Source organism: Geospiza fortis, unplaced genomic scaffold (assembly GCF_000277835.1).
Source record: "Geospiza fortis unplaced genomic scaffold, GeoFor_1.0 scaffold231, whole genome shotgun sequence".
In the NCBI taxonomy this organism is placed as follows: Eukaryota; Metazoa; Chordata; class Aves; order Passeriformes; family Thraupidae; genus Geospiza; species Geospiza fortis.
Genome location: NW_005054351.1, coordinates 4578039 through 4600105, shown reverse-complemented (window position 1 = coordinate 4600105; position 22067 = coordinate 4578039). Strand labels below are relative to the sequence as shown.

The 22067-nt window shown below is 37.5% G+C and overlaps 1 protein-coding gene across 1 annotated transcript in view; it reads right to left on the bottom strand.

Moving 5' to 3' along the window:
- CNOT10 (CCR4-NOT transcription complex subunit 10) overlaps positions 1–20455 on the bottom strand; it is a 30615-nt gene extending 10160 nt beyond the window's left edge. The window contains exons 1-13 of the mRNA XM_005423405.2: positions 20401–20455; positions 16529–16620; positions 13767–13928; positions 13110–13260; positions 11970–12115; positions 11001–11087; positions 10267–10350; positions 9391–9508; positions 8379–8528; positions 6587–6789; positions 3885–4006; positions 3113–3289; positions 443–523 (exon numbers count right to left, since the gene is read on the bottom strand). Of these exons, the coding sequence (XP_005423462.1) occupies positions 443–523; positions 3113–3289; positions 3885–4006; positions 6587–6789; positions 8379–8528; positions 9391–9508; positions 10267–10350; positions 11001–11087; positions 11970–12115; positions 13110–13260; positions 13767–13928; positions 16529–16620; positions 20401–20455 (1628 nt within the window). The remainder of the gene's footprint in view (positions 1–442; positions 524–3112; positions 3290–3884; positions 4007–6586; positions 6790–8378; positions 8529–9390; positions 9509–10266; positions 10351–11000; positions 11088–11969; positions 12116–13109; positions 13261–13766; positions 13929–16528; positions 16621–20400) is intronic.
- Positions 20456–22067: the final 1612 nt, after the last annotated feature.

Genomic DNA, 22067 nt, shown 5'->3' with positions numbered 1-22067 from the left:
AAAAGCAGCTATGCTGCTTTCCACTTTCATTTTTTTTCCCATCCAAAAAGCATATAATGTGGGGACTGAATTCTAAACTAGCCTTATTGTGGCTTTAAAGGGAAAAGGTACATACAGTAATTTCCATCCCCTTCCACCAATGTCAACAGCCATTCTCAGGCTTTTTAGATTTGTCCTTACAGGACTTGATATTTTCAGCCTTGCCCAATATATAACACCAAACTTACAATACTGGAACCAAACAGACTGATCTAACTAAGCTGAAATTCTGGATGGTTTCTATTTGTTCAGATTCAAAGCCCAGAAGAAAGGAAGCACACACATTTGAAAAAAAGATTACCAGCTACAATTCAACATCACAGGTGGCTACAAAAAGACCCCTAGAAATCACAATTAAGGGAGAGGCTTTTTTAATGATGAATATTTCATATTATTTACTTGCCTTAAATTCTCCAATTCCTGTTTCTTCAAAGGCGAAGAAGGAGGAGCTGCAATGAATTTATCCCCTTCATGACTTTTATTGCTAGAATAAAAACAGTGTATTACTATAAGAGATAATAAAAAAAATTCTCAGTGTATTTATTCAGTCCATTTAAAATAACACAAATTCTGCAGCTTAAAATGGAGGGAGTTGAAGTTATTCACAGATTGAGGCACATGCTCTTATCCTAACCATTCTATTTGAGAAGGAAGATGTGGGACACTTGCTGGAAAGGATTTGCCTGACAGACCAAACAACCCACACCATTCTTCACAGCCTTGAACTATTTTTGAAGTTCAGTGTAGGATAAGCATTTTTAACTGGAGGGACACAGAATTCGCTGCATTTGTAGCTTCTCCCCTTTTAGCCTGTAAGAAAAGCAGTGAACTAGTTTTCTCTCTAGCCCTCTTAAAAACTAGTTACATAAATACTCTAGAAAGATAACCCACAAAGTGCTACAGCTTCCTTTAGATTTCTAGCTTCCCTTTATTACACAATGTCTCTTCTATTTTTTCCTTTTCTCCAAATAAAATTCCACTTTCTTAAAATTACACCTTTTTTGGGGGGGGGAGCATCTGGGGAGTATTCATTCAATTTAAGAAGTATGAAACTTCACCCTCCAATAAGCTGAAAGAACTTCCTGGAATGAGAATTGAAGAGACAGCTAATGGCTGTATCTTGGCAGTGAGAGACACCAAGGTCTAGAAAAGGATTTAAAAGAAAATTCAGAACTGAAACTGAATCTGTCCACTTAACAAGAACTAAATTTATGAGTTTCATGTCTCTCTATTACAAATAGGTAAGATAACTCATTCAACGTTCAAAACATACAGCAGAAATCTCCAAGGAATTCATACTCAATAATGCTGTAGAGTACATACTTGATGCCTTTAAAAAAAATTAGTTCCAAAAAATACCCTTAACCACTAAAAGCATTCACTCTTTTCTTGTGAATAAGAGAAGAATCTGCCTTAAGAGTCAGCTTGCTCAATTAGTGGGATTTGCTTTAAAACCATCCTGTTCAATTAGTGTGATTTTCTTCAAATGCCTTGTATGTTTTACTGTTCTCTCACAGAGGTTCCCTTGTCAGAAGGAACAAATCCTTAGAGAACCTTTCAGAATGTGACACAGAAATTCAAGAACAGTCTCCTTTGTTGGATATTTTGAAATTGGCAATGACTACTGGAAGATATGAGGGAGTCCTTTCTTTAGCTTTTTTCAGCTGAAGAAGCATCTGGTTTTGAAAGCAGAAGGTAGCAAAGGATCTTCCCATAGAGGGCATGTTTTCCTTTCCTCACTCCAACAAAAATAAACAAAAACCACCCCAACAGAAAACAAAAAAGGAGGTCTTGTCTGAGTGAGGGCCACCATTTTGTTTTCATTACTGCCCCTTAGTGAGCCCCAAAAGCTTAAAAGTGAAGTCCCATTTAAACCAGAGAAGCTTCATCTCAATGGGCTGCACATACGCTTGCCAGAGAACCTCCAGCCTTAGTAAAGAGAAAAAGAAAAAAACCCTACAACAAACAACCAAACAAAAGTAAAAACCCACAACCACCCCCTCCCCCCTGCAACTATTATAAATCATTTGGTCACTTGACAAGACAGACTGTAATTGGAAAAACAGGACTATAGAGAGCAGCTTTCAAATATTGTGGCAAACAGTAACAGCCACTGACCTCCAGCCACAGACAACCTCAGAATATATGAGGATGCACCTTGTGCCTACACAATACAGTATGTGTACAGTAAATCCTGCCTCATGACAAATGGATCTTACCTTCTTAACATTTATCTGTACTCAGGTCTGACAAAACTAGTGTGTTTTTTCATTACTCTCTAAGTAGTTCAAGTTCTACCACAAACTTTTTCCAAATGAGTTATTGTAACATTTACCCTCAAAATGGTCTTTAATGAAAGTTCAGACAATGATCAAAAGTTACTCTTCAGAAGGAAGTCCAGAATGTATGAGGTATGAATAAATTAAACCATCTTCCTTTAACATACATGTCTACAAATTAATTTTTCTGAAATTTTATTGACAGGAAAGATTTTTCTTAAATTCTTTTCTGCAAAATATGATTTATTAAGCAATAGCTCCATGCTGCTTTCCTACTTTCTTTCTAAATCTAGTTTCCTATTTTAATGCAAATACAACAAAGCATACTAGGGCTGATAAATGTCAAATCTGATAATGGGGAAATGTTTACAAGTGAGTTTCCAGACATTCAGATATATATTGAATCAAGTACATGGCGCACGTGCGCGCACACACAAAATCACTGTAACATGAAACTTCACTTACAATTAGACAAATACCAATATGCACAGCAGGAGGGTGTGGGAAAACATAACATTTGCAGCACAGAAAAAAAAAGATGGCCAAGGGAAAAAATAATTTCACTGTCTAATTTAATAAAAGCTGATAGGGACAGGAGGAATCAATTCAGTATTTTATTCTTAAATTAAAACAACAAGCAGCTAAACAATTTCCTTGAACATACCAGCATTATTAAGAGAATGTACAAATATGTTCTGTTTTTCTGCTGGCCAAACAAGGTAAATCACAGACACAGGCTGTTGGCCCAGAGTTCTTCTGGACAAAAAGAAGGGCTTATATTCAATTCTGTTTACCTGCATGCTTCACTGCTTTCAGTGTTTTCTGTATTTCCCCCCAGCTGATTATTAGTTTTAGATCCATTTTCCTGCTTGGGCTCCTGTTGATCTTCTGGCAGTAGCAGCAAGGCATTTCTTAGACAAATCGCTGCAAACTCCATGCTGGCTACAGGTATTGCTGAGGACTGCCCATCACTTAAAGAGACACAGAAGTTGACCAATAAGTAGCAATCCTACTGAATTAAAAATAAAAGCAGAGTTCCAGAAATATCTGAATGCAGAGAAAACTTCACCCTAAAAATGTTAGATAACATTTTAATATACCAAATGTAATTTATTAAGATGTAGTATCTTGTTATCTTTACATATTGAAAATACATCACAATGCCCAAATAGATTCACTAGATTTTTGATTTCACTTACTGAAGTTCTATGGCAGAGCAGCTAGATTCTTCCTGCATTTTTCTAAAGTGGATTACTGAAAATATATGTTTTTAAGTGAGAAAAAGAGGACAGATTCAGCTATCTGAAAATAAAATTTCAGATAAGTAAATTTTAAGCTTTAATGCTCTTCTTACTTACAATAAACACACAGTTAAGCCCTCTGCTGGCTATCACAGAGGAGGCACAAAATGATGTTTAAGACTCACCAAGCATTTTAGCATGCCTCTCTCTTCACTACATGAATGAACAGTTATTCCACAACAGTTTTAAAATCTCTGATAAACAGATATATATCCTTAACAAAGCTATAAAAACAAAATAAATAACCCATGGAAAACATACTCACTTATAAACAACATTCTGTATGGACTGGGATGCTAGGACTATCTTACGGTGGTAGCCTTGACCTACTATTGATTGCACAATTCCCTTTTTGCTGGGAAGACCTTTAGTCTCTTGTTCTGATGTCTAAAAGGAAAAAAAAGAGCTTAAATATCAAGGCTATTGAATGAGAGCTTGACAAAGTAAGTGAAGGCTGAAAGAAGACCTTGAACCCTGATAAAATATAAGAATAATGGATATAGTTTTAAATCTAAAGTACAATGAAGGATCAGACACCTTCTATTGTCTTTGTGTTGCAGAGGGGTTTTACTGCACACAGTGTAAGCACAGATTAGTTCTGACAGCTTGTCTGATAGCCTACTGACCTAGTTTCTCCTCTGTTTTGAAAGCAAAAGAACAATGAACCAAGTCATATTAAAAGAACTGACAGGATATCTAAAACGAAATAATTTGATCTGCCACATAACATTCAGACTTGGCACTGTAACGCTTACCATCTTCTCTCCCTGCTTACACAGCACTCAAAAAGCTCTTTGGAAAAGCTGTTCCCAAACTGTTCCACGGGGACCACAAAGCTGAACAACAACATATGCAAAGATACATTAAATTAACTTGTTTAATGGATTGTTGAGTATGCAGACACATTCTGGGGGTCAAATGAACTTAAAGCACCCTAATTGTCAGTCCCAAGAATTATCTCTACACCATGTTTACTGGGGTTTGTTTGGCTCTTTTACCATCTTAACTTCATTGCTAAGTTTAGTGAGTGATTAAGAGTTGCAGTTTTAAGAAAAAAATTATCCTAAATCTGGACTTTCATAGCAGTCATTTTTTCAAAAATTTATCAGAATCCAAAAATAGATTGACATTAGTAGCATAGTATTAAAATATTGAAATGGTAACATTTACTGCCAAATAAAAAATCCATACACTAAGTTTGGATATGAAGCACATATTTCAAAAAAGGTGTTTGAAATGCAGGTGTTTAAAAGGGAACCTTCTTCCTTTCATATTTTATGCTTACAAAATACTAAAGTGGGTGAAAATTAGCTTCAGTGAAATTGCTTTTCTGCATGGTGTTCAGAGCATAAATATGAATCCGTGCTTAGATATAAAGGAATACTGCTGCAAATTGAGTTACAAAGGTCAAATTGAACATATTATTGACTTTAGGACCTCACTTGTCATGTTGCAAATCTAACAATTTAAAGATACTTTCTCTTTGCCTTTAATATTAATAGCATCCTTTTTTTTTTTCTTTTAAGATTACAAATTTAGGGAACAAGCTGTTTTTTTTACATGAATTCAACTCTCTGGTATACTACACATCATCATAACTATACAGGAAGAAAGTCTCAGGAACCTGGCATAATCTACTACTTTGGCTAGTCTGCAGTAAATAGGGATCCCCATAAGGATCTGTATTTCCCTTTTCCAGACTGCTAAACAATATCCTTGTAAATGGAATCCTAGCTTTGGATTTTTGCCACAAAAACACTAATCCACTCTCGTACTCAGCTTTTCACTAGGGATGATCAGATGTGTCCTCTCTACCTATTTCTGACTTGCACCCAGTAGGATTGCTACAGAAAATTGCAAAATTAATATGAAGAATGCCGTACTTCCTGCATTTGCTGTGCTGTATAAAACTCAGGCAATCTGACAACAAGCAGCACATACAGAATCACACTCAGTCCAGTTTTGACCCAATACTCTTGAATCTTCAGTGCTCTGCCTCTGAAATTGGTATACAAGCAAACCTCTGCTATAAAGTTGTATCTTTCTTAAGTTCTCTAAAATAGAGATACCAAAATATTGAGTACTATTCAAATTCCCAAAGGAAAAGTTATTAATTTTGTAATTGGATAATGTGCAGTAAATAAACGCACAGAGGCCAACTGGAGAGGAAAAACAGAGAATTCAGGGGCAGGGAGAAAATAAAGTGAATATAGCTATTTGCTCAATTCATCCCACACATCCTGTGTGAGGAGTGCAATGGGCATACTGCAGGAATAACTGCATAGGACCATGCAATTACAGATTATATCATCACTCCCCCACACTTAAGGGGTGAATTACAGTTTTTACAGGGAATCAAGTACAGTGTATCTTAATTTCACAGACATACTATTTAGGTGCAGGTTTTTCTTCCTGTCCTCAGCCCTCTGAATTTTATCATATGGGTTTATCCTAAGCATACATGGATCAGCAGGTTGAAAACAAGATGTCCCAGAGGACATGCAATATGCCTGCCACCAGCAGGTTTCCACCAACTTTGCCAGGAGAAGAAGGTGAAGACTTAGCAATTAGAGATTCCATTTTCCAGCAGATGTGATCCCAACAGCTTCAGGATGGAGAAGGCTGATCTCTGCTTCCTCCAGCCTCTGTCACTTTCAGGCTACCCACACCACAAAGTCTCACCCCACTTAAACTCTAGTGGACAATGAGTGAGGAAACAATGAAACTTCAGATGAGCTTTGGCTGCATGAAGAGAAAAAGACCACACGCAAAGAGTTCCCTTCACCTGTTGCAGCTCCAGATTAAACAGGTAAAAATACATATACACAAGAAATAATTAATCTGGATTTACAGAGGTGGTACAACATTACATCAGGCTTTCAAAATACAAAGCTTAACTCTAGGTATTAGTTCTACCTTTCTGTAATCACATGCCATTCTTTAGAAGAATTTTCCAAAGCTACTTACCCCTTTATTGGCAGCAATGCAGCATTCTGCTATTCTCAGCCACAGACGAGGGTTTGAGTGATAGACCTGGACTGCCTCAATCAGGCATTCAAAGGCAGCTAAGGGCCTCCCAATGTGCAAGAGCTGAATTCCACAGTTATAGAGCAACTCATATCGTTTGTTAGTCAGTAGTGTACACATGGGTCTCCCTGAAAATTTTTTACCTGCAGAAAAGGATTACATCACATTGGATGTGCAGCTCAAGACAGTACAAAACTCTAAGAGGAAAAGGGAAGCTGTGAGAAACACCCCAAAGCTACCAAAAACCCCTCTCGTTGCTGAAATCCACTAGCCTTCCTCTGTAAATTTCTTTCATACCAAAACTGATTTCAAAGACAAATTAATTGTATTCTTAATGAAAATTGAAGTACATTAAATGCTAACCTCATATGTTCCTTATCACACAAGCTGTTATACAATAGTACTGAATCCCAGATTTGTGAGAATACACATCTACACACATTCCAGAGAACAGATTCCAGAAGAAAACCACTTTGCTGTTAACAAGCATAAAACACTTTCTGTCTTCACATTAATACCTAAGGCTGCACTTGGATCCAGGGGAGAAATAGGAAAAAACAATAAAATCTCTCATAGTGAGTACACTTTAAAGAAAACAAGAAATGAAAACAATTATAACTTCATCATGAAATTATGAAGACTGAGTGATGAGGCCCTCTATAGTCAGATAGGAGAGGTCTCACATTCACAAGCTCTGGGACAACACAGAAGGGCATTAACAATCCAGGAGATTCCTGGAATTGTGTTTATGATAACTTCCTTTTCCAAATGATGAAGGAGTCAATGAGGACAGGTCCTATACTGGACCTCGTTCTCACCAACAAGGAGGGGCTGGTTGGGACCATGAAACAGTGGAGTTAAAGATCCTTAGGACACACAGCAAGCTCACTACACTGGACTTCAGGCAAGTAGACTTTGGCATCTTTGGGGGTCTGATTGGTACAATACCATGGGATAAAGCCCTGAATGGAAGAGGAGCCCAAGAAAGCTGATTAATATTCAAGGATCACCTCTCCCAAGCTCAGGAGTGATGCATCCCAACATAGAAGTTAGGCAAAAATGCCAGGAGGCCTCCTGAACAAGGAGCTCCAGGACAAATTCAAATACAAAAAGAAAGCCTACAAAGGGTGGAAGCAAGGACCAGTAACCTGGGAAGAATACAGAGAAACTGAGCAACCAGGGAGCCGGTTGGAAAGCTAAAGCCCTGACAGGATCAAATCTGACCAGGGACATCAAGGGCAAAACCAAAATGTTCCACAGGTATGTTGATGATAAAAGGAAAACTATGGAAAATATGAGTCCCCTCCACAAGGAAAGAGGAGACCTGATTACCCAGAATATGGAGAAGGCATCCTTCATGCCCTGATGATTCTACACATTGTCAGGAGGACTATAAATAACCTATGCAAAATAGGTTACAAAAACTTCTTTTTTGTCATATCTCCCTAACTGATGGACAAAGTCTATAAACAAGGGAGAAGTAATTGTCCCAGCACCATGGTACATCACAAAAACCAGAAAAATAAAGAACATATTTAATCATCATCATGTATTTCTGGCAACAGCAACTACATTCCTACATCAGGTTATCATCAAAATTCTCACCCCTCCTACCCTGCCTTCCACAAAAAGATGGAAGGGGAATTTTGCAGATAATTACTCAAACCTTCTGTTCTCTATTTCTTAGACTTGCCAACCCCACTTCCACCATCTGTTTTAATCTCTTGCTTACCTGGATCCGAGCTGCCCGTTCCCAGCTGTGCACATGCATTATCATTTTCTTGCAAGGCTTTTTTAAAGTAAAAAATTCCTAAATTGTGCTTTCCCATTGCAAAGTGGATGCAGCCAAGATTGTTCCAGAACATACACCTTAAGCATTCACCTGAGAGAACAACAAAAGACCATTTTCAGAAAGTGAAAGTTATTGCTAAGCCTACAAAATGCTCCAACCACTTTCTGATGGGTCAGCATATTATGGCAGTCTATTAAAGATGATTTTCAGTGAGATGTTCATGGGTGACAGTGTTATATCCAATATGACATACACATATATTTATGCCAACTTAACCATACAAGCAGGAAATGCACTCTTCTTCTTAAATATATGTTCAGGTAACACTGTGAGAGGCTTTTTATAAATAAAAAAGGACAGAAAATTTAACTTTTCACTTATCTGCTGGTGACTAATGTTTTACAGGGTTAACATGGATAATAAAGACAAAAGATAAAAAACCACCCTAAAAATCCAAATAACCAGATTAGCAAATTAAACAGACATGATTTTAGTCATAGCCTAGGAAAACTACTAAATTAACTATATACTGTGCAAAAAAGCTAATGCAAAAAAGTTATGTGATGGTAAAGTTTTCAAAAAAATTTTAAATCATAAGGAGAATTTTATGCATAAAAACTGCCAGAGAGGTCTCAGTTCTAGATCTAATAAGTTGCCTTTTGTTTCATTTATTGATTAAGAGACTCAATCATGAGCCTTGCAAATATAACACAGCTTCATAGATCCATTTTCATGGACAATCACAGCCTTCTGTAGAAGAATGTTCAATGAAATCACTACATTGTTGTGTGAGAGTACAAGAAGAAAGATTAAACACATCCAGCATATAAATCCATTACTTTCAGGGCTGACAATGTTAAGTAATCATTAATATCCTTAAAATTGCTATCAACAAGTAGTCCTATTATACTAGACACTGAAGTACCTGCAGGATGAAGGGTTTTTATTTTACCTGTTTTCATGAAGCCTGGATGTTCAGCAATGTTGGCACTGTTTAAAAGTTTGACAGCTTTACGGTAATTGCCTCTCAAATACTCAAAATTGCTCTTAAGAAAGAGAGAAGGAGCTGACTGTGAAGCAGAAAACAATAGTTAGTTATGTCTTGATTGATGATTTCGACTGCTAGTGTTACATCACCTCACAAACTTGCTTCTCCTGCCATTTAAAAATAAATGGGTTTAGGCCATGTTACTTTCAAGAACTCGGCCATGAACTTTAGAGACCCTGTCATGGAAGTAGCTAAGGGCAAAGGATCTCTAAACTGTCCTCTAATACCTTCCTCCCCACACCTCCCCTTCCTGCAGAGTTCCTTGTAGGCTGGAATATTCCTAATCTACCAACACAGACCTCATGATCCAGAAGGTTTTCTGTTAAACTTGCTTTCCAGCAAGACATAAGCCTCCAAAAAATGTCAACAAAAAAAAAAAGACCAACCCTAAAAAATGCCCACGTATCCCAGAATTAATCTTTTATAAACTGGTTTAAATTACCAATTACATCAAAGTTTGTCATATGCATAACATCTATAGTAAACTAAAATTTATTTCATTGCAATTATAAAGAATACTGAACCGGTTTATTATATAACGTTTCACTGTTATTTTGGCACCACAAGGCATATTTTTTTAGAAACTGAAAACAGCACAAATAAGAACATTCTACATTAATTACATTTGCAAAGATATTATAAACCAAACTGACTACATAAAGAATTACTTCAACCGTCTACCCTTAATAAGAACTTTTTTTGTAAAGAACATTAGCAAATTCAGTTTTAAGATACAGAACACATCTAGATTTGAAAAACAACAGTCTTAAAAATACTTACATTCCCAGCTGTATTCATAACAGACTTGATCTCCCTTTTGCATGCTTTTAATGACTTCATCTGGATATAGGCTCTCACCTTATACTGTTAAAAAATTAAATTTACTGAAGAATATTTTATATACATTTTTAAAATAGGTAGCAAAAAGCTATTCAAAATGTCTTTATAAAAAAGAAATTCTATTCAGACTTTAAACACCACATTTATAGGGTTTGTATTTACAATAAGCAGATGAACCCTTTGTTCAATGGCCAACAGCTGCTCCATATTCAAGCACAGATATGAGTGCTTAAAATGACAAACTAATTAAAATAATCTACCATCTTAAACCCAGACATTTACCTACTAAACTGAAAACACGAGTAAGTGAATGCTAATAGAGAAGCACTCTGATTCTTCACATATTTTTCATCAGAACAGTACAGTGAAATAAAACCTCAGCTGATTTAGACTGTTGGAGGTTAAACAGACAATTTCAATACAGCGAGCTGGAGCTGCCATGTAAGGCACTGCCATGCCAGGGACTGAAATGGTGGTGGTGGGCAGGATGTCAGGTCAGTGTTTCCTGTACATGGAATTTACAAAAAAGAAGACTTAGATAAATTAATCTTTTGTTTTACAACAAGGAGAGAAAGCATCATAATTTGGGCTGAACTGATTTTGAAGGAGATGACACTCAGATTTAGAAAACCCTTGAAGAAATGTTCTTGTATAAATAACATGCAGACCCTTACCTGATGTATCTTAGATTTAGCAACTTCTATTAAAGCTCCACTTTCAGCTTTTTGATTCGAGGAATCTTTATTGGTATTATTACCTGACTGTCAAAAAAAAAAAAAGGAAGCATTACTGTTAGTCACCTTTTAAATTCAGTTGACAGATTCAACTCGCATGAAGAAAAATAAGTATTTAATAGTATTAATAAAAATATTGTTTGAGTATTTAATATCAAAATATACACATCCCACCAGAAACTAAATTGAGTTTAACAATCAAAACCCACAAACCACACCAGCCTTTGAAGAACTGAATTCTGTACTAACATTAGTGTTACGCTATGTTGCTCTGCAATTAAGAAGAATTCTTTTGCCTAGAAGGATGACATGCACATTCTAGAGTACTTCTTTAATACTTCCTTCAGTAGAATTACTATATACTTAAAGAAAGAATATTTTATATTAAGTGTGACATTCCATCAACAGGAAAACACTGAAATGCCATCTCTTCACTTCCAAGCTACCACTGATTCTACTGATTTTTCCAAAAGGCACATGAAAGATTTCACTTGAAAGTGTGCCTCATACTTTCAGATACTGTGTAAAAAAGATACTTAATTTCCCATCCTATGCTGTGCAACTGCAGTTCATCTGACACTGACTTCACTTTAAAACTTAGGGTCTCATATGGTCATAGTCAAAGACAAGCAATATTTGACCTGGAGACAACTATTTTTCCAATGCAAGTCTCTGACTGAAGAAAGACATTTTAGCTCCCTGGAGTAAGAGAAAAGGGTGAAAAAGAGGGAATAAACAGCTGTTGTACACAATTAACTCAGTCACTAAAATACTTTAGCTGCTGTCTAAAGTTACAGGTGAGCTAACATAGTCTTATAATTCCAAAGTCTATTAAGATACTAATTTTGGATTGAACTAAAGCATACTTCTGATAAAGATTTAAAGGCATTTGTATGATTTTAAGCTTACCTCATTTTTTCCATTCTTGCTGTTATTGTTGCCCTGTGAAATCATTTTTTCCAGAACAGCGAGCAGATGCAAGGCTTTCTCAGCTTGGTAAGTTAACAGGTATAAGTCTACAAGCAAGAAGCACACAGCCTGGGCAAACTTCTCTTCTGTGAAAAGCAAAGAAGAAAAAATTGTTTTACAGCTCTAATACCAATCCCTCCAAACATGGATGGAAAAAAAACTACTATAAAGCACCATCTATGCAACATTATGAGAAAAATCAACATACTACACAAGAAAAAAAAATACAGCCATGTCCAACCCACAGCTAAGTACATGCACTGAAAAGAAAGCTTATTTATTCAAATAGCATCAGCATAAAAGCACAGACTAAGGACAGCTTAACAAGTATTTCATGTTCATAGGTTCTGAGAACTGATCTAAGTAGATCAGCACCAAAGTTGCAGCATCCAAACAGACAGAGCTGTATGCAGATGTAGAATCCCACAGAACTCACAAAGATTCTGTAAAACACATCTCTGTTTAGCTGACTTCACAGAGTAAGTCCCAGTTATGCATATTGAAAACTGGGAAGAATTGAAGCAGGAACACAGCAGCATTTACTTAATTTACTGAGACCCACACACATACATCCTTCAGCCTTCTCACTTATAAAATTTAACAAGGATTATGAAATTATTTCATACAAGTATAGTAATTCTACTATACAAGGTATCATAGCTCATAAAAGTTGCAGACTTTGTATTCAGATATAAGTACATACAATTATGTATTACCTGATAAAGGTATTTAAAAATGAGTGCCCTGAAAAACCCACCTGTGAAACTGCATCATGACTCAAAACATTCAATTTTAAATTATTTCATTAGCTTGTACATATTATTTACATAAATACCATCTCAAGTTGAAAGAATCCATTTCCGTTTCATAGCACTTGTCCACTAAAGCTCTCTGAAACACTTTCCCCCAAATTAGTTTGTTGTCCTTGATATAAGTAAAACATAATATTTATTCCAAACTTTACCTAATTTCTTAAAACCATATTAGACAAATTACAAATGACTTGTCTGATAGTGAAAAAGACTGAATTGTCTTTCTGTAGTTCTTGAATGGACAAGATTCTTCTTTCTGCCTACATACCAAATGGCTCTATGAACTGGTACAGCTTCTCCCCGACGGATATAGCTTCAGTATACTGACGGAGATGGTACAGGATAACAGCTTGATTGTAGTACAGCATACTGTTCTCAACATCATCCAAACCATCCATTTCTTCAACAACAGAGTGAACCTGAAAAAACCCCACTCATTTCATTAAACATTCAGTACCTATGATTTTAAAGTACCAGGTATTTAAAAAAAAAACCTCCAAAGCTATGAATTTCTCTAAAGGTAAATTATAACTTACTGACCTAATAAACTTAATTGCTGTTGCACATTAACACAGCAAAAAAAAACCATACAATGAAATACAAAATTGTCAATTGAGTAGTAAAGTAATATTTTCACTTTTTTATCATTTCACAAACTATTCCACGTTAAGGAACTTTCTACTGGAAGAACATAACAGGTCCTTCTATTGTTATAATCTCAGACCAATTTCAACAATAGTTAAAAACACAACTACAAAAACTGTTCTACAAGATTAAACTGACTCAGATGTTTAAAAGTAATGTTACTTTCATTTTGTTAAATCTATGGGACAAGGAGCAGAAGCCTTACTCCTACTTCACTGAAAGATCCCACCACTATTAATAGTACTCAAAATCAAGTACCGTGTCAATACAGTTGCATTACCTGGTTTTTCAGCTGGTTAAGGGTTTGTCTCAAATTGTCTGTGGTAGTCTGATTACTTTTACAGAACTCTGCAACAGCAGTATTCAAAGTTATTTTGTAGTCATCTTTGTTTATTTCTTGAAGGGTATTTAGGTGTTGTAAACAAGCATCATAGTTTCCAGCCTGTAAATTGCACACATACCAGAAGCATGCATTAGAAGACAGTCTTTCCTTTATCAATACAAGGGACCTAAATGTGTATACACATATTTCATTATTTATGCAGATTAACATGGATGAGAAGCAAGTCTAAATGTTGAAGCCATATCCAGACTTCAAAAATAATTTGGTGGTGTAAGGATAAATTAAGTAGCTGATTACTATTAACAGATGTTTCCATGAAAAGTGTTATTCTCATTTCTCTTATCATATTAATTTTCAAGACTCTGTTTCCTCAGTTTTCATAATCTTTCCCCATTTCACCTACATTGAGCAGCTGCAGTTGCTTACACAAGTTCCAGCCCAACATTTTATGTTCAGTCTTCAGTTCATCTGAATATATAGTGATTTACAATTTAATCTACAGAAGTTAGCTCAAGAGAGATTGGAAAAAGAAAGTGTCACTTTCCCAGAATAGGTTTAAGAAACATTTTTACAAGCCTTAGCTGTTGGATGAAGTATTCAACCACCTAGGAATGCCTAAACAGAAACTAAAAGCAAAGCATGATGCTCCACTGATGTGTGAACTAGTGGAAAAATCCCTTTCTTAGACCACAGGAGGACTTTAGTGGCATCAAGGAATGAAAGAGAAACTCCTCACTCATTAAGCCTAGATGATGCCTCACTTTCAACTGCTAAATTCCTACACAGGAATAATCACATTCACCTCTTCCATATCAGAGTTATTTCCAATGTGGTCAGACAGATAAGCAGATGCATTTCCATCTCTGTCAATGGTTCACACCCAAAAGCTAAGCTCTGGAGTACCATCTTCCACTTACTCCTCCTTTTCAGGTGCTGTTCCACAGAGCTTCTCCTGGACTGCTGAGTAACTTCATATTAAGGGCAGAATACAATAGAGAAGAGCTCTGGGGTCCTTCTGCCCTCCCCAAGAAAGATGACATTCTGCAGCTCCTTTCCATGGAACCAGTCCAGTTCCTTCAGTCTCCCGTGCAGGCACAGTTATACAACTTAGAGAGATGTAGCAGGACACTGACACATTTTTACAGCTTTAAGCACCAACAGCATGGATTGCCTTCTGATCATGTGCATGAACACGGGAACTTGCAGCTCAGCTGCTGGCATGCTCTTTAGTTGAGACAGTTCACCTCCCAGTGGTTCTCTTCCTGTGCTCACACTTGGAGCTTCTAGATCACAGCAACAAGGCTTCTAATTGTGACTGGACTACAAACTTGAACCTTTAAATGCTCAGGTTATTTTGTGATGTTCTTCATCAGCCAACAGTCCTTTATGCCACTCTACTAGATAGGATCTAGACTGTAATACCCAATTCTATAGGAATTCTGTCAAGACTGAAACTGGGCATGTAATATGATAAAGCAGGATGCGAGGCAGCCCACAATGCTATCTGGAGCTACTCAATAGCAAAAAATTGGCAAACAAGGCATCAAACTAATTCTGCTCACATCTGTTGCCACCTCACTCCATGAACTCAGGGAATTCTCAAAGCAAGAAAAATCTTGACAAGATAAACCAAATACACTGGACCAGGATAAAAGTAAAGATGAAATCATTAGCAGATAAAAAGTATTTTAGGCATTTAGATGGGCAAGGTGGGAAACAAATGACTGTCTCATGTGCCTTCAGTTCTCAGGATCAAATGCCACTGATTAAAATAAGTAACATTTTCAATAATTGAAAAATGTTACTCTATTTTTCAATAGAGTAATTTTTCAATTACTCTATTGAAAAAAAAGAGTAATTGAGCTAGACAGCGCTCAAGGAGACATCAGGGAACAACACAGTGTTAAGAACCAACCATATCCACTTAATGTAGCAAAATGATTGAAACATAGAAGTACTGAGTGAAACATTGAAGCAAGAATCTCAAAAGACAACACTTAAATTCTTCACTGACTTATTTCACAAATTTAAAACTGAATTTAAAGCAAGGCATTTTGGAGACAGAGATATAATTGAAAGGAAAAGCAATTATACTTCCTGTCATACTACATAAAATTAGGCAAAACACAAAGAAAGAAATAAACTAAAAGACATGGTACCTGAACTTTAACACAGAAGAAAAAAGTCTTCCAAGAAACACAAAATAAGTAGTAGATACTGCCTGTAGGTTTACACATTCAGAAATGTTTTATTGCAAAGTGACAGGACATCATACAACACTTTTTGTGAAAGAATATAGAATAGCATGATGCTAAAACACAAGTGTTTGTTTCACTACTGTGTTTTAAATACATGAGGTTCCTTTAAACACTAACACACCATTTTTAGCTTGATGTGATTAATTCTTCCAAGAGATCATGCACTTCCAATGCTGGTGCAGAAGAGAAGCCTCATATAGCTTTTAAGGTTACTAAGTTTTGAGAATCAGAATTAAAAGTGCTCTTGTTCAAGTATCCTGTTCAGTCTTCTCACATCACAGTAGATAGAAAATGCATGTCCTGTCTTTATAGCACAACTAGTGCTATCTTTGAATATCCTCTTAATGCATTTGCAGTTGTATTAAGAAAACAGGAAAAACAATCACACAATCCCACTTAGCAGTAATGTGGTAACTTAGAGTTACTCTGACTTTGTCTTACCTGAAAAGCTTGTAATGCACTGCTCGACAATTCCTTTTCCTGATCAGTAATCCCAGAAGTACCTGCTCCTTCATGTTTTTCAGTACCTTGATCTGTGAAAGTGAACAGAAGATTACAAGGAAGCTTGCAAGTGTGATAAGAGCTGTGCGGCTTAAAAACTTTGTTTCTTCCAGTCTTCAAGGTCCTCCTGCCAATACAAGTAATTTTCCAGATAACTGTAGCAGTGTCCCTACTACACTATCTATATCCCAAGTTACATCTCCTACCATAATATATCAAGTTATTCTATACTCCTAGTGAATTCTTCTCCATGAAATGTAAATTATGGTGCTCAACAAACAACCAAAGTCCTGCAAGTTAACTGACAACCCATACATTTTAGATTTCTCTTTAAAGCTGCAACCATACACTAGGATTGTCTTATTTTGCTCAAAAGTCAGCAGTGAAGGCCATACATCATGAAATATGTACCACAGTGGGTTAGATGAAAATCCACAGAAAATCCTGTATAGTGCTTCCTACAGCAAGCAAGGGATACTCTAGGGTGCAACAAAACCCACTGGAACTTCCCCACAGCTCCCTACTTTGGAAGAATATCTCCCTAAATAAGAGGCTGCACTTGAACCATCATTGTTAATAATCACTGAGAGGTCTAATATATTTTTTAAAAAACCACTCTATACTTTTGTATTTTTCAATATACTCCATCAAATGCCGTCTGATCATTATATTGCAAGGCACAAGGACATGCTGCCTGCTCACTTTTTCAGCCTCACTCCAAATCTTACAGATATTCCTTTCAATCACATCTCTTCCAGTGTGAGCAGGAGCAGTTTACTGTCCATCTTCCTCACACTTTTTTCCCAGAAACTTCTCCAGTTCTACTACACTCTTTTCCAGATTAAGACAAGAACAACATGTAGCAGCTACAACAGTGGCCCCTTTATGCTTTTATATAGCAACTTAACAAGGTTTTAATTGCCTTCAATTTTTTACACTGAATTCCTAATGATTTATGTTGCAGTCACTATTGAGCATATTTTTCAGAAAGAAGTCTACTAAATCCTTTTGTCATCATGTAATTAAGAATTCAGTGAGGTTGCATTAAAAAGCACAGTACACACATTCCATGTCAAAGAAGCTGAAAAAAAACCCCTCCACTAAGCCCTTCCTTGTGCTGAACACAAACTGCTAAGAAAAAATAAAACAACCACACAACCACCACACTGGATAAAGTATTTCTAGGAGCATTAATTAATGTGCTAGAACATACAAAAATCATTTCATGTTTTTGAAACAAAGACTTTATAAATCAGCAATGGTTTCTGCTTCTGCAGAATAGTATTTCTTGAATTTCACAGTGGAAGATCTGCTCTAAAACACATTTTGCTATCTTAATAGACTATGTAGGCTATGTAAACTCAATGCCTGTTTTCTCTTCCCTATAATTTGGAGATATAGTGCAAACTCCACTCACTTCATTTTCACTTTGAACAAATGAAAACACTTAGCTGTGAGCTCCTCTGCAAAATCCATTCCCCATCACCACCAATATATCTGGATCTTCTACTACTGACCATGAAAATTTACAAATATAGGACAAACAACAATCATAAGGGGCAATCAAACCTCAGAAGATTAATCATATAATATCCTCAGTAAGAACAAAACAGACTTAGTAATCTATTAAATTTGTGCCTGTTGCTGGGAAATAGTGAGATTCCTTCCACCTGCAATAACACTATTGCCCCCTGCAATTGAGCAAGAATTGTAAATATTTGGTTGGGACTTTCATCCTGCATTAAGATGTCAACAAAGTAGAGATTTTAAAATCTCAACAAATCTTACACCAGCAAGAGTAACCCACTGTCATTTGGACAAAATTCAGAGTTCAGCAATTTCAGTACTCTGGAGGGATGGATCCTCAAGGGCCTACACCTGCTATGAAATCTGACTGCATAATGCATTGATCAACACCATTTGCACTGCCTTGTCCTTCAAAAAGAAAGGCAAAAGAGAAATTTAAACCACAAAAAAGCTCAGAACATTTCTGATGTGCCAAAAGCTTTCCACAGTGAAGAGGAAAGGAACAGGAAGTACCTCTGCTTCAACCTAAATATAGCATAGATCTGATTTCAGCTCTAAACCTTGTGATTATACAGATGAACTAAAAGCTCTCACTCTCCAAAGATCTTTAGAACAGCAGCAAATAAGCAAATGCATCTTCCGTCAAACTTTCATGCTAACAGTGGCATTATCTGTTTTACTTGCTCAGCATGCCTGTCAGATTGTGCTGGTAAAGGTAACCACAGTGTAGAGCCTTGAAGCTTTTGAAGCTGATAACACTCAATCTGATCAGATTCCTCACATACAGGTTTACCTAGCAGAGAGCCATCAAATACCAGGTACATTACTGATTACTGCCTTTGTATGCAGGTTTGTAAGACCAGCATCTCAAAGGAAGTCTGAATTCTGAAGTAAAATGTCTTCAGTGAAGTGACTGATAAATCAAGAGATATTAGACTGTCTAAGGTCTGCCATAAAAACTACACTTACATAGCCTGGTTGATGTAACTCCTAAGGAAAAATCAGGACAGGTCTTCAAATTTCACTGTCTCTAAACTTGTTGGTACATTAAACAAACACAAACAAACCCAAAACATAAAATGAAGCTGGGGACTACTTTAAGCAAAACCAGAGCTGTCTCTGTAATCCAATCAACTGCACCTACTAGCACTTAGTAAACAGAGCAGGTTTGTGAAACCCGAACGGGAAGCTTATCAAGAAAAAACTAAAATCCAGCTGATGTAGTTCACAGCATAGCTCCTTCCTTTGAAAAAAGCCTGACAAAGCACTTTGGCTATTTTGTACCCTTTCTGTCCAAAAACACCTGAAACTTGTTAAGGACCTAAAAGCCACTGCAGACTAATGTGATACTGCCATTCTTGTTTAGACTGGGATTTACTGCTTCAGCTGATCTTTGCTATCAGAGATCCCTCCAAGAGGAGTCACCTGAAAGCTGGCTGGCACAAGATATTGAACAGAACCCACCAATTCCACTGAAGTGGCAGGGGTGGTGGAGAGGGAGTGCTCCTGCTCTCTTGGCTGCAAATGGCTATCCCAGTGCTTGCAAATAGAACTGTTCCATGTTCCTTGAAGCACTTGAAAGTGAAACAGGTAGGAAACTCGTTCCCTGGCAAAGGAAACAGCATGCCTTGCTCACTTGGGCCCCTTGACCTTTGGCACTCTTGCAGAACTGCACATGGTGTAGGTAACACATGGCACACCAGTCATCTCCAGTGTGCTCCCACCTGTACAGCAGCCACAACTATCAGCTGAAATATCCAGAGCACTGCAGATTCTCTGCTTCACAAGTGAGAGAACTGGATTTATTTCTGGAATTTGTATTTAAATATGGACCTGTTTGCTTAACTTTACATTTGTCCAACCTTCATGAGTACAGACCAAGTCTAAAACTAAAACTTGTGTAGGTTCATGATGACGAGCAAAAGGGGCAGCCTGGAAAAGGATGTAAAAATCAACTGCTCAGATTTTGATGTGGAGGAAGCTGCTGCACTGAGTTGGAAGTTAAAGAATCAAGCCAGGAATTATCTTCCTAGCTATCAATCCTGGGGCTGAGCAGCAGCAATGCTACATCACAGAGGCTGGTTTGCTTTGTACAAGCAGGAAGCTGCTCCTGCTGGAGAAGGTGCATCATGGTGGACAGCAGAACTTCAGGAAAACTGTCTCTATGGAAGGAGAACAAGGAAAAGTATGAGACTGCCACCTGAAAAGGAAGATTGCTCTCCTCACAGGCTCGCTGCCAGAATTTCATAAAAGCAACAAAAGTCACATCTCCCACATACACATACCTGAAGACACCTGAGAGTGACTGCAATCATTATCCTTCTCATACCTGCTCTCCATTTCTCCAAGGACTGCTATTCCTGAGCTCTCTTGCTCCTATGCCCTGCAAATTACATCTTGTCGAACACCAGAGCATCTCTGGCAATATTTTTAATTTCCAAACTCTTCAGACAGAGGGATAATCTCTTTCTTGAAAGGGGAGGAATCTATCACATGACTCTTCCTCCAAAAGAATTTTGAAGGGTATGAAGCCCAGCCAGTGTCCAGCCATTATAAGATAACAGTTTGTGGCACCAAGACTTATGTTTTAATTTTTGTATGAAACCCTTCACTACCAGTATAGGTACAATAGGCTTCTTTGGTGCTGCATAAAAAACAAACATTTCTCAGTGGAAAGCTACCTACAGCTCGCTGCCACAAACAAGTGCAGCATGTAGAATAACTTGCCATAGCTCACATCTTTGATTCATTTGGCACATACTTTTAAGAAAGTAAAACTGGAAAGTTCCTTCAACACTTCAAAGAACATCAACAAAAAAGTATTAAAAACTTGATGCCAATATTTTTTCTTGTAGTTTAGCAGTCACTTACAGTTCTTACAAATAAACACCACAGTTTTATAAACATCACTCAGTGCAGTATACTTATTTTTCCTGTATTTTTTTTCCAAATACTGAGGCATTTTATTTTTAGTATCCAGAGAAAAAAATGCTTAAGGTGATTTTAAATAATTTACCCCCCACATAAAAACAACTAGAAAAACAAGGTGAGCAGAAACAAGACCAGAAGGAATGGCATGAAGCTGTGTCAGGGAGGTTTAGGCTGGATATTAGGAAAAGGTTCTTCATTCAGAGAGTGTTTGAGCACTGGAATGGGCTCCCCACCTGGCACAAGCCCGACAGAGTTCAACAAGTGTGTGGAAAACACAGGCACGTGGTGTGATTCTTAGAGACGTCCTGTGCAGGGCCAGGAACTGGAATTTGTTAATCTTTCTTGGTCTTCCAACTCAGGATATCCTACATTTCTATTAAGCAGACCTATACAATTCTATAAGTAAGGCTTTCCTCCACATGGCCCTCTTCTCCATCCCCCCAGGAGCTGACATCTGACGGAATGACCTTTCCTGCAATGAAGACTTCTTGCATGACGGGGAGTTGCACAGGAGATGGACGAGCAGTAGTTTAGCAGTGCTACACAGCAACTGTATTTGAGATCTATTCTGTCTGTTTACTAGAACATGGCTTATGTTTTAGTCTCGGTGATTTCTCTCTGCAGTCTCTGTTCAGGCCCGAGTTCAGTGAGGATGCACTCATCCCCTTAAACCAAAGCAGCATCCCTGAGGGAATCAGACTGCACTCCAGCGATTAAGCAGCACCACCAAGAATTATAACCTCCCTCATACCTCCTGCATGCCCCAGTTTAACAAATTCACCCAGAAGCTCGACTTCTGTAGGGGTCATTAAGCTCTGAGTGACACAAACATACAAACCCCCCCCCGGCAATACGAATATAGGGCCCTCCCCACCGAGCCCTTCCCGGCCAGGAGGGGGCACCAGCTCAGCGTCGCTTGCCGAGGGCACGGAGGGCCCGGTGCGCACACGGCCCCGCCAGTGACCCTCAGGTGTCACGGGAGCCCCGCACCCGCGGGGCACTACCTCTTCGGCGGGAGGGC